The 13,319-nt window shown below is 36.5% G+C and overlaps 1 protein-coding gene across 2 annotated transcripts; it reads right to left on the reverse strand.

The window, feature by feature from the left end:
* Nucleotides 1–1,158: 1,158 nt before the first annotated feature.
* Nucleotides 1,159–3,880, reverse strand: cited2 (Cbp/p300 interacting transactivator with ED-rich tail 2). 2 transcript variants are annotated; one of them, XM_088626290.1, is made up of 2 exons: nucleotides 3,581–3,880; nucleotides 1,159–3,103 (listed from the first exon to the last, which is right to left on the reverse strand). In XM_088626290.1, the coding sequence occupies exon 2, from the start codon at nucleotides 3,095–3,097 to the stop codon at nucleotides 2,378–2,380; it is 720 nt and encodes a 239-aa protein (XP_088482416.1). In that variant the 5' UTR covers nucleotides 3,098–3,103; nucleotides 3,581–3,880; the 3' UTR covers nucleotides 1,159–2,377. The 2 variants fall into 2 exon arrangements, with proteins under 2 accessions (XP_088482416.1, XP_088482415.1); XM_088626289.1 differs by having other exon boundaries at nucleotides 1,159–3,106; nucleotides 3,581–3,856.
* Between the last annotated feature and the right edge of the window lie 9,439 nt (nucleotides 3,881–13,319).

A 13,319-nucleotide genomic window follows, 5' to 3' on the forward strand; every position in this document is an offset into this window, starting at 1 on the left:
TTGTATTCCAGAACAAATTTGGTGTATAATAATAAAATTGTAACAATATTAAATTAATTCACTGACTGCGGTCTTTTAAAATTAGAAACCTTTACAGAGAAATAGTTTCATCTATGTATTGTATGTAGACACTCAAACCCCAGTTAAATAATAGCTGTTTCTGAAAATCAACACATACCTTGATTCAGGGGGGGAAAAAAAGTGTTTACCTGTTTTTGTTTTATGGATTGCTTTCATAAAGTTGTTTATAACGTAGACTTTGATAACTGAACATTTTGAGAGAGCCAGCACTATTCTAGAGCACACTATGCTCTTTATGACAATTGTATTAGGATGTAGTTTTGGAAAGTAATCTATAAAACATTCTGTAGAGTTTAAAGCATTGGTTTCAACAAAATTATAGCTTATTAGATCTAATGTGTATATTTGTCTTTGCGCTATTGAACAACTTACATCACATTGTGTTGTACTTATAAAAAGTAAGATTTATTATAAAATATAAAGTAAAATTCTAGCTTATGTGCTAAATGTAACAGAAAGAAATTACTCTTTATAGCCAGCCAGAATGTCTACATTTTATTTCTGTTTTTATAGTTTATTTGAACCCATTAAGACATAATTTTAAAGAAAGCTATTGCTTTGTAATTCATATTATCTGTTGAACTTCATGGTTCATCACGCTTTGTCAATAAGGAAGACTTTCTCAATACATTCGGACATGTTTATGGGCAATCCAGATGGGTTAAGTTAGTCATTTTACAAACTTCAACAATTTTCCACTGACTTCTCATGGACAATTTGTTCTTATACATTATGTGTACAAAAGGTTGTAAATTTATTGGTGTTTATGTGTAAAAGTACCTCAAATTTGTTATATATTGTGAAACTGTACAGAACAGTGTCCAATGGAAAACCCTGAAGAAAATGCCACTTAAGAAATGCGCAAGATATTAGACTGTGTCCAATACTCAACAGTCAAACAAAGGACTGTATTGCATTTTGTTTACCATAGCGTGTTCTTTACCAAGTTAAAGAAAATAAGGATTTCATTACGAATGTTGTTTTTGTATTTTGCCTGAATGTAAGTCTACCAGCCCAAATCATTCTTTACCAGCGGATTTTAACCTATAAAGCTAAATGAAAAAACGCAATTACACATTTTCTTTTCAGAATACATTTTATCTGCTTTTATTTATGTCTGCAAATTAAAATATAATAAATTAACATTTTCTTCTAAAAAAAATTTGTACAAAAATACTGTCAAACTTTCCTAGAAAGCTTCAACACAGTAGTATTGCCTTGTACCGCATAAACTAAATAAGCACAGTGGTGGAAATTTTGATAACCAAAGATGCAAAATAAAAAGGGAAAAAAACACCTCTGTAAAATGTTCTTCCTTAACTTGTCAACATTCCACATCATTTTATTGTCTCTTCACATAAAAGAGTGGGGGAGGGTGGCACATTTTTAAGAAAGAGTATCCTTTTCCATGGCCTGACAAGTCTCTTCTTACTCCCTTAAAGACACAGTATCCATTTAGGCTTTACACTGACTCTTCTAACCTTAACATTTGGCAATTCAAATTATTTAAACTTCCACAGAAATTCAGGAACTGAAAAATTAAAATTCAGGGCACCGACATCAGTGATTCTAGTTCAGCATCAAAGCAACAGGACATTTTGCAAACTAGTTTGTGTGCAAAAAGCATTATCTTGCAATTTTCTCCCTTGATAATCAGACAGATCATTTAACAGCACAAATATCTGATAAATATATGGCCACTAAATTGTACAGTATATTACTGTCTTTAACAAATACACAGTACCTGCCTACAAGCATGTTTAATAATCACATAATTTAGTATATGCTTCATTTAAATTTATATTACTTTAACACCTCTATAAAAATGTTCAAACAAACGCAGGAAAATAAATATTTGACCTACCACAGCATTTTTTAAGATTTCGTTTATTCTTTGCACAAAGCAATTGTGCAGTTAACTACGAAGCTACCCGCTTGCTTTTGGGCCTTCTGTGCTACCTTCTTCATTTTTCCAAGTACAAAGTTGAATTAACTCATAATGCATAGCATGAACTTGGAAACAAACCAGAAAAGTCCCTTGCAATGGTAGTGCACTCACAAGTCATACCTCTCTCCTTGGAAGAAATGATCCATAGCACAGACCTCTAAATTTTAGAGGCTTAAATCAGTAAAAATACGTAATTCAGCAGAACTCTTAATCCACCCTGAATATTTAGATTAATTGGAATTCCAGACTGATGCCATTTGATACACAGGTTAAAGAAATCATGTTAAAAAGGAATGTATAAATGTCTTTCTGAGGAAAACAAATTTAAGACGAGTCCTTATGGTGAGACTAACAGCTCACTCTGCTTGGTTGCTGTTTGCAAACAAAGTCTGTCATGAAATCAAACTCATTTTGTCCCAGCCACAGCTCTGGCAGTTCCTTTATTCGGTCCAATCCCATTTCTATGACTAAAGACATCAAGACCTCCTCATCAATAAAATCCGTGTCTATAACATTGGGGGGCAGTATTGCTGCAGGCACATGGTGCGCTGGGGGAGGCATACTGGAGGTGCTATGTTTTGGGTTGCAGTCTCTGAATTGCTGTCCTGTCCCGTTCATCTGGTGGTTTGACGAATGTAGGTCTGACATATAGTGATGATGAGAGGGGTGAGGGTGATGGGTGTAATACTGCGTGTTGAGCTTTTGCAATTGCATGCTTGCTGCTAGCTGTCCTTGAGTGCTCACGGCGGGTCCCACATATTGCGAGCTGTATCGTGCAGTAGGGGCCAGGCTGCTGTTAGGGTGGACACCAGTCACATTTCCGGGTCCCATAGAGTGTCTAACGCCGTGGTTAGAGTTCACATTTCCCCCTCCGTAGTGCAAATGTTCACCCATTAACCCGTTGTACCCATGCTGCTGCTGCGGCGGCGGCTGTTGCTGCTGCTGCTGATGATGAAGAGGGTTAGAAAACTGTCCCATCGCCATCCTGCGTGTGGGATGGTGAGGGTGAATGCCGTTTGCAGATTCGCTGAATCTTCCGTGGTTCATAGACATCATGCGGTCAGCCATTCCTTCCTTCTATGACACATAAAAGCGAAGTTTTAAAATGATGCACAAAATCCGAGGACTACTCTCGTCACATGCACAACATTAACTTCCAGCTCGTTCCCATTGTCACTGTCATTCTCATTAAACCTAACTCCGCAGCACATGTGAATTGCTCTGATAAAAGACTGGCATAGTCTTGAGGTTAATGTGAAGGTGCTGCCTTTCAGGCATTCGTGTAATCCATATATTCTTTAATAATAACAACTCCGAATTGAAGACACGCTGTCAGAATTGTTTACCCAACCTTAACTCATTTGCTAACAAGGGCAAAAAGAAACGGAAATAAATTGCAATCATTAGACGTGCAGAAAAAAATATAAAAGCACGTAAGTTACCTACAGATATTTTTTAACAAAAAACGATACAGTCACGAAACAACTCTTCTATTAAGCTAGTTTTTACTGAGAATATAACCCCAGGGATTTGAAACTGTATAGTTCTTACCTCAAGGGCTGTACCTTTTTACTTCGTTTCCCCCGTTTTACTGTCCGCACGATATGATAAAGTACACCGATTTCAGTTACTGCACGGAATCTGTATTCCAAGTCATAGAGCCCAGCAAAGCTTTCAGATATAGACACACGCTCCCAACCTCTGTCCAACAAATGAGAATTGCTCAAATCGCCTGTGGTCACTGCTGATATACAATCATACAGGGGCGGAGCCACGGCAAACCTTGAAACTGACGAGGGAAAAATCTGGATGCAGGATCCTGTAAAAACATGGAATAGTCTCACGCTTCTGTCTACTGCGTTAAGCAGAGTTTATTTAGCAACATTACCTAATGGCATCTTAATTTCTGTTGTTTATGGTGAAAAAGGCAAAGTGGCACAACTGATTAAAATACACTGAATCCAAGTTTTTCTTATCGATATTTGATTTTTACTAGAATGTTACTTATACCTTACTCACTCATTAAATGCAAATCAGAAAAAAACAAAACATACATTAAGATAACTGCAAAAAAACAACTAATCAATAAGAGGACTTTATCAGAACAAGACTGTGTAGAAATTATGCTAGCGATTGCTTAAAGGTAGAAAAAATTTATGTAGAAAATTTACACGCTACAATGTATTAATATGCCATGATTACTATATATTTTAAGAGGTCAACATGCAAACGAAGACGTACACACTTTGAACATCTGAAACAAAGCACTAAGCTCCGGAAAGGCTGAGCTGAGCTGTTAGAAAACATATCGTCAACAACATTAACACAAGTATAACTGAGCTGACATGAGCCACGACTGAGGAGAGCCAAATTTAACATTATAAAGAGCGCTTCACTAACACCCTCTCTGCAGGACATTTCTCAGCTCCGCGTTTTGTATGCAGCCTATTCCTTTTGCAGACGTGCGCTCTCTCGAGTTGACAGTGTTCAGCTCCCGTAGCTTTGGCATCTGAGCTGAAGCAATAGAGGCGTTTCTTCTCACAAATGCTCCCAGCTTCACCCTAGAGGTGGCTACCGACTTACACCAGTATATTCCCGTAGCTGGTCCACAGGGTGCGAGCTCGGCTTCCCTTTACATGCCCTCTAAGGGGCTTGCCGAGGCCTGATCAGGCTTGTGATTAACCGAGTCACTTTGGAAATACATTAACTGTGGGAACACCTATTTAAAATCACAATGCTAAGACAGAGTGATGGTTGCAAGAAGGACTTGCACTGGGAAAAAAAGCCAAAACATGCATGGAATTTATTATCACTGATTATCTCTTACACTGTAAACTTTTTACTGTAAATTTTATTCTTTACTCAGCAGTTTATTAAGTGACCCCCGCATTGTTTTAATACACCATTTCGTGGCGGTAATGTTGACGGTGATTAATAAGTACATCTTATATCCCTTGGAGAGACACTCTACGCCTTAATCAACAGTGGCAAATCGGATGAAAGGGGACCTTATTGACCCTCCAGGAAGGTAGTTGATTATCCTGGAATGCACTTTACTAACCCACCTATGGACGGTTTCCTCTGTGACCTTTTACCCCGTATTGGCTTGCTTAAAGGCATAAAATATGTGTACGTGATAACACGTCAAGAGTAGGATAATAACATCAGTAAAGGCTAAACGTATACTGATCACTGTAACGATCAATCGTTTGCAAATAACTGCACTACAGCATGGGATTAACAGTGGTACAGCACGTGTACAGTAAGTAGCGCGAAAATAATTGCAGGACATTTCAGACATAACGGTTCACTTTAGTGGAGGCTCCCATTGAGCTTAATCAATAATAATCTGATCCTTTGGCTTTCATTTGGAAGATGTTGAAGAGGTACATTTGTGGCGATTATTTTATCCTTCTAAAAAAAAGAAACATTGTTAAAAGTGTTACTTGACACTATGAACTGAAAAGATAGGGTTAAGTAACACTTTTAACAATGTTTTCCCCTGCAGACGTGAGGTGCGGAATGTACCCACAGCGGAGAACAAACAGCGTGTCTGCATGTTCTGAACACTCAAGTGCTGAGTTGGACAGTATGAGAGAGGGAGGGGTGTACCGGGGTAGACAGGCTTTAGCAGCTACTGATTTGCATTAAAATATAGTACACAAATTGGTAGAGAGCAGTGAATTTTCTATTAAGAATAATCTGGTTATTCTTTTACCGAAGATAAATTATAGTTTATGTATTTTGTTATTCTCTCTTTTAGTCACATGGGTTAAAATGTAAATAAAAACGTAAAGATGTTTTTTCAAAGGGTAAATAAAAAAAAATCAAATTTACCTCCCGATTCTGCTTTATTAGACACAAGTTATTAAATTTCAAATCTGGAAGTTGTAGTAGATAGATAAGACTTTATTGATCCTAAAGGGAAATTGAGGTGTTACAGCAGCCCAGCCCAAGACAAGCAAAAACAGACATAAGAATAGACTACAAATTATAATAAGTACAGTAATACAAAATAAAATGGAGTTAGGTGTGTGCAAAATATGCTAATAGTCACTGTAAAACAATAAAATATGTTCAAAATGCGCATAGGTATATACAGATTGAAAGTACCACAGCATAAACAGTATATTAATGCAGTGTCCAAAAAGTACATTAGTGCAACATGCTGTCCATAGATGAGCAGATGAAGGGCTAACAGCCCTAGGCTAGGGCAGTGTTATACACCTTGAAAGCTGCCGGGAGGAAGGACCTATGGAAACGTTCCCTTGAACACCGTAGCTGGAGCAGTCTTTTACTAAAAGTGCTCCGCTGTTTCTACTAACAGTCTCATGTAGCGGATGAGAGGCGTTGTTCATGATGGCTGTGAGCTTGGTCAGCATTCTCCTCTCAGCCACCACCTCCAGCGTGTCAAGGCTCAGCCCCAAAGTAGAGCCAGCCAAAGCTGAGCCAGTTTATGGAGTCTATTTACATCTCTTGCCATGATGCTGCTGCTGCCCCAGCACATAACAGCGTAGATTTGAAGAGGGATGCTTCCACCACTGATTCATAAACAATGTATAGCAGTGAGTGGTTTAGGGGTTTATTTACACACTGCAAGGTCATAGTAGATGAATTCTTGAACTTCTAAGTATATTTTTAGGTGTGGAAAATATAATACAATTTTAACAAAGGGGAATTAAGTCAGGATACGCAGTTCAAGGCAGTCAAGTTTGCAGGTATATCACCCTTAAACTCACAACTGGCAACCTACTGAAGCTAAGCAGGTGTGAGCCTGGCCAGTACCTGAATGGGAGACCCCCTGGAAAAGCTAAGTTTATTTGTTGCTGGAAAAGGTGTTAGTAGGACCAGTAGGGAGTGCTAACTCTGTGGTCTGTGTGGGTCCTAATGCCCTAGTATGGTGACGCAGACAATATGCTGTATAAAAAGGCATATTCGAATGACACATAAAACCGAGGTCCTGACTCTCTGTACTTGTTAAAAATTTAAGGGTGTTTCTCAAAAAGACTAGGGGTGTTACCCTTGTGTCCTGGCCAAATTTCCCCTTGGCCTTTACCAGGCATGGCCTCCTAATAATCCCCATTGATGAATTGGCTTAATTACTCTGCTCTCCTCCCCACCGATAGCTGATGTTTGCCTGCCATCGCATCATCCAGGTGGGTGGTGATGGAGAGGAGTTCCCATTACCTGTAAAGTGCTTTGAGTTGAGAGTCCAGAAAAGCTTTATGTAAGTGTATATATAACAAACTGACTTGGTTTCAGTAACATGCTTATGCTTTCTTCTGCTGCTAGTTATGTAAGTGTATATATAACAAACTGACTTGGTTTCAGTAACATGCTTATGCTTTCTTCTGCTGCTAGTTTATTAAAAAGTAACTGTGGTTGCAGAGTACCTCAAATTTGCAAAAGATCTGGATCTGGATGTAAAGTATGCTGGTATCCCTTTGAGAAACTGCCCATTAGAGGTGTAATGCATGAAAATCTTGTAAGGAAGTGTAGAAGAGTTACACAAATGTAGAGAAATAGAAACACTAAAATTCATTAGCCTATATCAAGCTGTTGATGAACCTTATAATTTTTAATTTTTATTGTATCCTTTATATGTTTAGTAGTAATGGTGATTAAAGATGTAGTAGTTATTGTTGCCTGAGCTCATTAGTAAAATCCTTTTCAGCAACAATGACGGAAAAAAGTTTTTTTGTGTGAAAATGAAAGTGGAAATAAGCTAGCAAGAAGAAGCCTGGAAGTTGTCAAAGTGTTTCAGAGGGAACGATTTGTGAATTGTCTGTGGAACCCCGGTGAGTTGAAAATTGAAAAGAATAAATTGTGGCTGTACATTGCACAAAATGAGTATCTGCGATGAAGTAAATTCATTTAATTTTCCCTGTTCTTGGTGTGTTTTTGTTGTTGTTTCAATTCACTTTGTTTGCATAAAACCACAACCAATCTGATTTATAAGTAGCAATTTTAAAAAGTGAAAAGAAAAATAAGGAGATATTGACATGGTTGGATGAAATTCTTGCATCTAACAATGTTATGCTGTTTTGTGTTGATAAGAAGAGTGAAACACCTGTTTGTGGTTGTTGACTTTGACTTGAAGGCAGCATTCTTACCACTTAGCTGTGATGGAAGACCTCTAAGGAAAACCATGTTGCAGCTGCAAGTGGTGTGGGTGGACCAGTAGGAGGTGCCATTGTTTAGAAGATGCATTACATTGCAATCTTCTAACTACTTGGGACGTACAGTTCCATGACACTTTTCATAAAAGTAGGTATGTTAGTCCTGGTGTCCTGGTTAAATTGAGCTCTGCGCATGAACAATCAGGCTTCCCTAAAATTCTCCCTTAATTCAACTGGTAATACAGCTCCATTTTATGTCACTTCACTACATCTTCCCTAATAAATTTCCTTCTTCTCCACCTAAACCGCTATGTAGTGGGGTTGCTAGCACAATATGGCTGCCATGTGTCACCCAGGTGAGAGCTGCACTTCACTTGTGGGTCCTTTCTTATATGTCAAGGGCTTAGGGATTCTTTGGAATAAAAAGTACTATACAAATGGAAGCCCTCACAGTTGTTATACAATCATCGGTTAGCTACTAGTAACAAATACCACCAGCCGAATAGCAGCCTCTTGTTTGTAACCTTTCTCATGTTCCCTTATTCTAATGACAAAGTTAACCCATGCAACAGGATTGGAAGTGAAATAAAAACCTAAATAAAAAGGGCATAAATGGAAATATGTGTTTAAGACTGAGAACAGGAGAAAAGTTTTTACACAAAGGGATGTTAAGGGTCTGAAACGTGTTGCATTGCAGAAGTTATGGGCACTGTTGAAAAAAGTCTGAGAAGAAGAAATACATTGTTTTGTAGCCCTTTTGCAATCATTGAAGGAAGAAGAATGAATAGCAAGGACATTTAGTGACTATACAATGCTGCTTCAAATAATGTAGGAAATCTTTCTTTTTATTCATTTCTTTTTTAAACTTATTATATGAACGTTAAGTGAATAGGCTTGAAAGGAATTTTTGTTCTGAACTGTTACACAATGCCTTTTATGTATAGAATACTGTAATCATGATTTAATTTACTTCTGGTGTTCTAAAGTTGCAATATTTGTTTCTTCATATATTTTTTTTATTTGATTGTTGTCCAATGAATTTTGATTTTGATTATAGTATGCTTAAACATTGTTTTTCTCAATTAAAAGTATTTGGAATAGCACTAAGAAAAAAACGTTTGTGTCTTTTTTGCTAGGAACACTGATGCAGAGGTTATTATCTTCCATAGACTCACTCCTGTGATTTGGGCTCAAAACATTGGCTGTCATAATGGGATGATCTAAGTTACTTTAGTCATGGTTCCAATCATTCTACTGGGGTTTCAGTTTTGATCGATAGATTGAATCAATATCTTCCCAAGAAGAAAGGTGGATTTTGTTAGTTATAGCGGTAAATATTACAGTGTTTGTATTTGTAATATTTACAGTTAAAATTCATGTCTTATATAATAATAGAACCTTATGTAATTACTTTGCTGGCAAATTCCTAGCTTTACAAAATGATTATAATAAAGCTTATATAATAGTTTTCAGAGGCTATTAATGCAACTTCCAATGATTTAGACAGATTCCCACATAAAAATACTCCCAATTTTTCAGACCCCAAAGCAAAAGAATATACTTGCTACTGTAAAATTTGAACTTCTGGTTCAAAGTCCTGGATTGATTTCTGTCTCGTTCTCCCTGCTATGTGTTGTCTGTCTCATGCAGATATTGCCCTCCAAAAGTATTCAGACACCAATGTCAAAACTGTTCCATTTGTGTCATTTGGATCATGTTTCACTGCTGAATCTAAAGAAGTGGATGAGGAATTTGTGTTTTTTTCCCCTAACAGTCGCTTAGTCTAATAAATTAGGACAGTCCTTTGAGCCCAGAGCAGCAATAGAATCTTCATAAAGTACTGAGACAGCAAAATCAAAAGAGTTATTTTTGTTTACAGTCGAGTGATTTGTATTTGTGATCATGAGATTAATTTAAATGTTTAATACAACATAATATGTGTTTTATTTCCATGTACTATTTGTTTTAAGCAACTCCATTCATATGTCTGATTATTCAGGGATATAGGTAATTTACCATTTCCTTCTAAATTTCCTTCTAAATGACTAAAGATTTAATGGCAATATTAAAAATTTAGTAGAGCAAGAATTCAATGATAAGAGCACTGGTAATATACATGTATGAGAGTATTTTAGTTTTCAAGCCATTGAATTTCAGTTTTCAGAAAATTTGCTATTCAATGTGGTAAAGAAATTAAAATATTCCAGAAGAATAAAGAATTTGGATTTATGAATAACTTTAATTTAGCACTCATTGTTTAATTAATTAAGGAATTAGTATGAAGTAACTGTCATGAGCAATACCCAGTGACAATTAGGTCAAAGGCTAAGCAAAACACATAATATTTAGAATTAAACCAAGGTGTATTCGAATGGGGAGGCATTGTATTACAGTGGTTAGCATTGCTGCCTTACATTACTGGAGCCCTGGGTTCACTTCTAGGCTTGGTGTGTTATCTGGATGGACTTTTTATGTTCACATGGGTTTCCTATTAGTGCTCTGGTTTCTTCTCACTGTCCAAAAACATTACGGTAGATTAATTGACTTCTGGAGAAATTGACCCTGATGTGAGTGTTTGTGTCTCTATGTCTATGTGATGTCCAGTCCAGGCTGTATCCCACCTTGCACTTCTTGCTTGCCATGATAGGCTCCTGCTCCCCTCTGACCCTGAATTGGATGAAGTTGTTAGAAAATGAGTGGATATATTCATGTGCCATCGGGCTAAGTGGCTTGAGGGAGGGGAAAAAATAATAGCTCTTTGCATTGGAAATGAAAAGAATAATAAGCAATCTACAATATCTTCTCTTAAAATTAATAATGTAATTTGTAAGACCCCAAAGGAAATCTCCAATTCTGTTTGCTCATCCTATGTAAGCTTGTATAAATGTAATTTTTCTGAACTGGACTGTAATATCTTAATGTGACAGTGGAAGTATTTACTCTGTAAACTCATGATGATTGAAGTAAATTCATAAGGCTGATATATCTAAAAAGGAGATTACAGACTCCTTGAGCAGTATGAAAAAAGTCACTTGTTCCAGTTGGTCTAACAGTAGAATTTAATTATAGTTTGGGGAATATATTAAAAATCCATTATTTGACATGTTTAATGAATGTTCAAGACGTGAAGATTTACAATGAAACCCGGACTTGTAACCCTCATTTCTAAACCCAGCAAAGACAAAGAATTTTCAATTAACTGTCGGAGATGTGTAACTTTGTTAAATGTGGATTACAAGATTTTGGCTCTTGCTTCCACATGTTCTTTAAAATGAAGTCTGGCCAGATAGTAAATGAAATTCAGACATGGCTCGTGAGAACCAGGCACATCAGCAAGAACATCAGACTAATTCTGCATATTCTCAACTATTCCCATCTTTCAGAAAATGATGCCCTTATACTTTGCCTGGATTTTATGAAGTGTTTGTTACATTTTTACACCAATTTCTACTCATATAATTGGAATTGTTTTGATTGCGTCCAAATTTTAGAGATGTTGTTAAAATGTGTTATAGATAAAGGGAATATTAATAATTTCATTATATAACATTCAGCACTGTTTGGTTTTTGGTGGACATAGGAGTACAACAGGAGTTCTATCTTAGGAGTGATACAGGAGTACAATAGGAGTACAACAGGAGTTCTATCATAGGAGTGATACAGGAGTACAATAGGACTACAACAGGAGTTCTATCATAGGAGTGCTACGGGTGTACAATAGGACTACAATAGGTGTACAAGAGGAGTTCTATCATAGGAGAGATACAGGAGTACAATAGGAGTACAACAGGAGTTCTATCAAAGGAGTGATACAGGAGTACAATAGGAGTACAACAGGAGTTCTAGCACAGGAGAGATACAGGAGTACAATAGGAGTACAACAGGAGTTCTAGCACAGGAGAGATACAGGAATACAATAGGAGTACAACAGGAGCTCTATCATAGGAGTGATATAGGAGTACAATAGGAGTTCTATCATAGGAGTGATATAGGAGTACAATAGGAGTTCTAGCTTAAAGGTTTTTTTTTGGTAGACAGTAATGAAATTTAGATTACTTATTTTGAAGATAATTAAAGAAAAGACAAGATACTGAAACAAGTTAATTTATTTTCTAAAGTATCTGCATTGAAATTGAATATATCCGATTATTAAAACATTTCTAAGAATTATTGGCTACAAAGAGGTAGCTTTATTTTAAGGGAAATTCTTTTAATGTAAAGCTGAAGGTCTTTTGCATTTAGTATACACTGCTCTTTCCTTTTATTCTGATTCTATTTGTAAATTAAGTTATTTTTCAGTAATATATATAAATAGAAATCAAAAGCGAAAACAAGCTGTACACATGATCAATAAATTAAAAGGGGAAAATACTGCTGAACTTTAAAAAAGCAATTAAAATAATGCTAAAAAATATAATGAGAATAATGTTCATAAAGACAGTGTTTATTGTTAATTTTCTGATACTTTTTGCAAAGTGCTATTTTCATAAAATGTCATAATTTGTCAGTATTATTAAGCAAACTAAATACTACTAGTGCTAAACGTTTAAAGTATTATGAAATATTAGAAAACATTTTCAAAACAACTCTCAAACCATCATCTATGTATCTGTTATGTTTTTGTCTTCTTTTTTCTTTTTTATAGTTGCATGTTTTATACGTATATGGTTTTGGACCCCATTACCAATCTTTATTTTGTTTGTAGACATTTTTGTTTCATCTTTTAATGTTTAACATTTACGAAAAATCTATATTGCACAACCTCTCTTTGAAATTAGCTTTAAAAACAGAAAACTAAAAATAAAAGAAGACCCCTTCTTATGGCATAGTGGAGTTTGCCACTATCCTAGTGAGCGGTTGTGTTTGTGCTCTCAGTCTGCTAGAGACCATGATTGAATCCTAGCAGGGGCAGAGCAGAACTGTGTCGGTCACATGACTGTGATTCCAAAAACAGCAGAATTCCACTGGCAGAATGCCACCTGTGATAGGAGAGCTTGATTTGGCCTTTCTCTCCTTGCCTTGCTGTGTAACTGTGACTCCCGAGAGCTTGCAGTGACATGCAAATCACAATGTGTTGATTGATGATTCAGTAGTTTGGCCCAAATCCTAATTAAGAAAGTGTAGAAAGTGTGATTTGGATTAGCGGCTTTATTGGTGTAACGCACCTCCTT

This window comes from Lepisosteus platostomus, chromosome 3, assembly GCF_059453375.1.
Source record: "Lepisosteus platostomus isolate fLepPlt1 chromosome 3, fLepPlt1.hap1, whole genome shotgun sequence".
Classification (NCBI taxonomy): Eukaryota; Metazoa; Chordata; class Actinopteri; order Semionotiformes; family Lepisosteidae; genus Lepisosteus; species Lepisosteus platostomus.

Coding starts and splice junctions, on each gene's coding strand:
- cited2 (XM_088626290.1), bottom strand. CDS start 3,097: ATGGCTGACCGCATGATGTCTATGAACCACGGAAGATTCAGCGAATCT.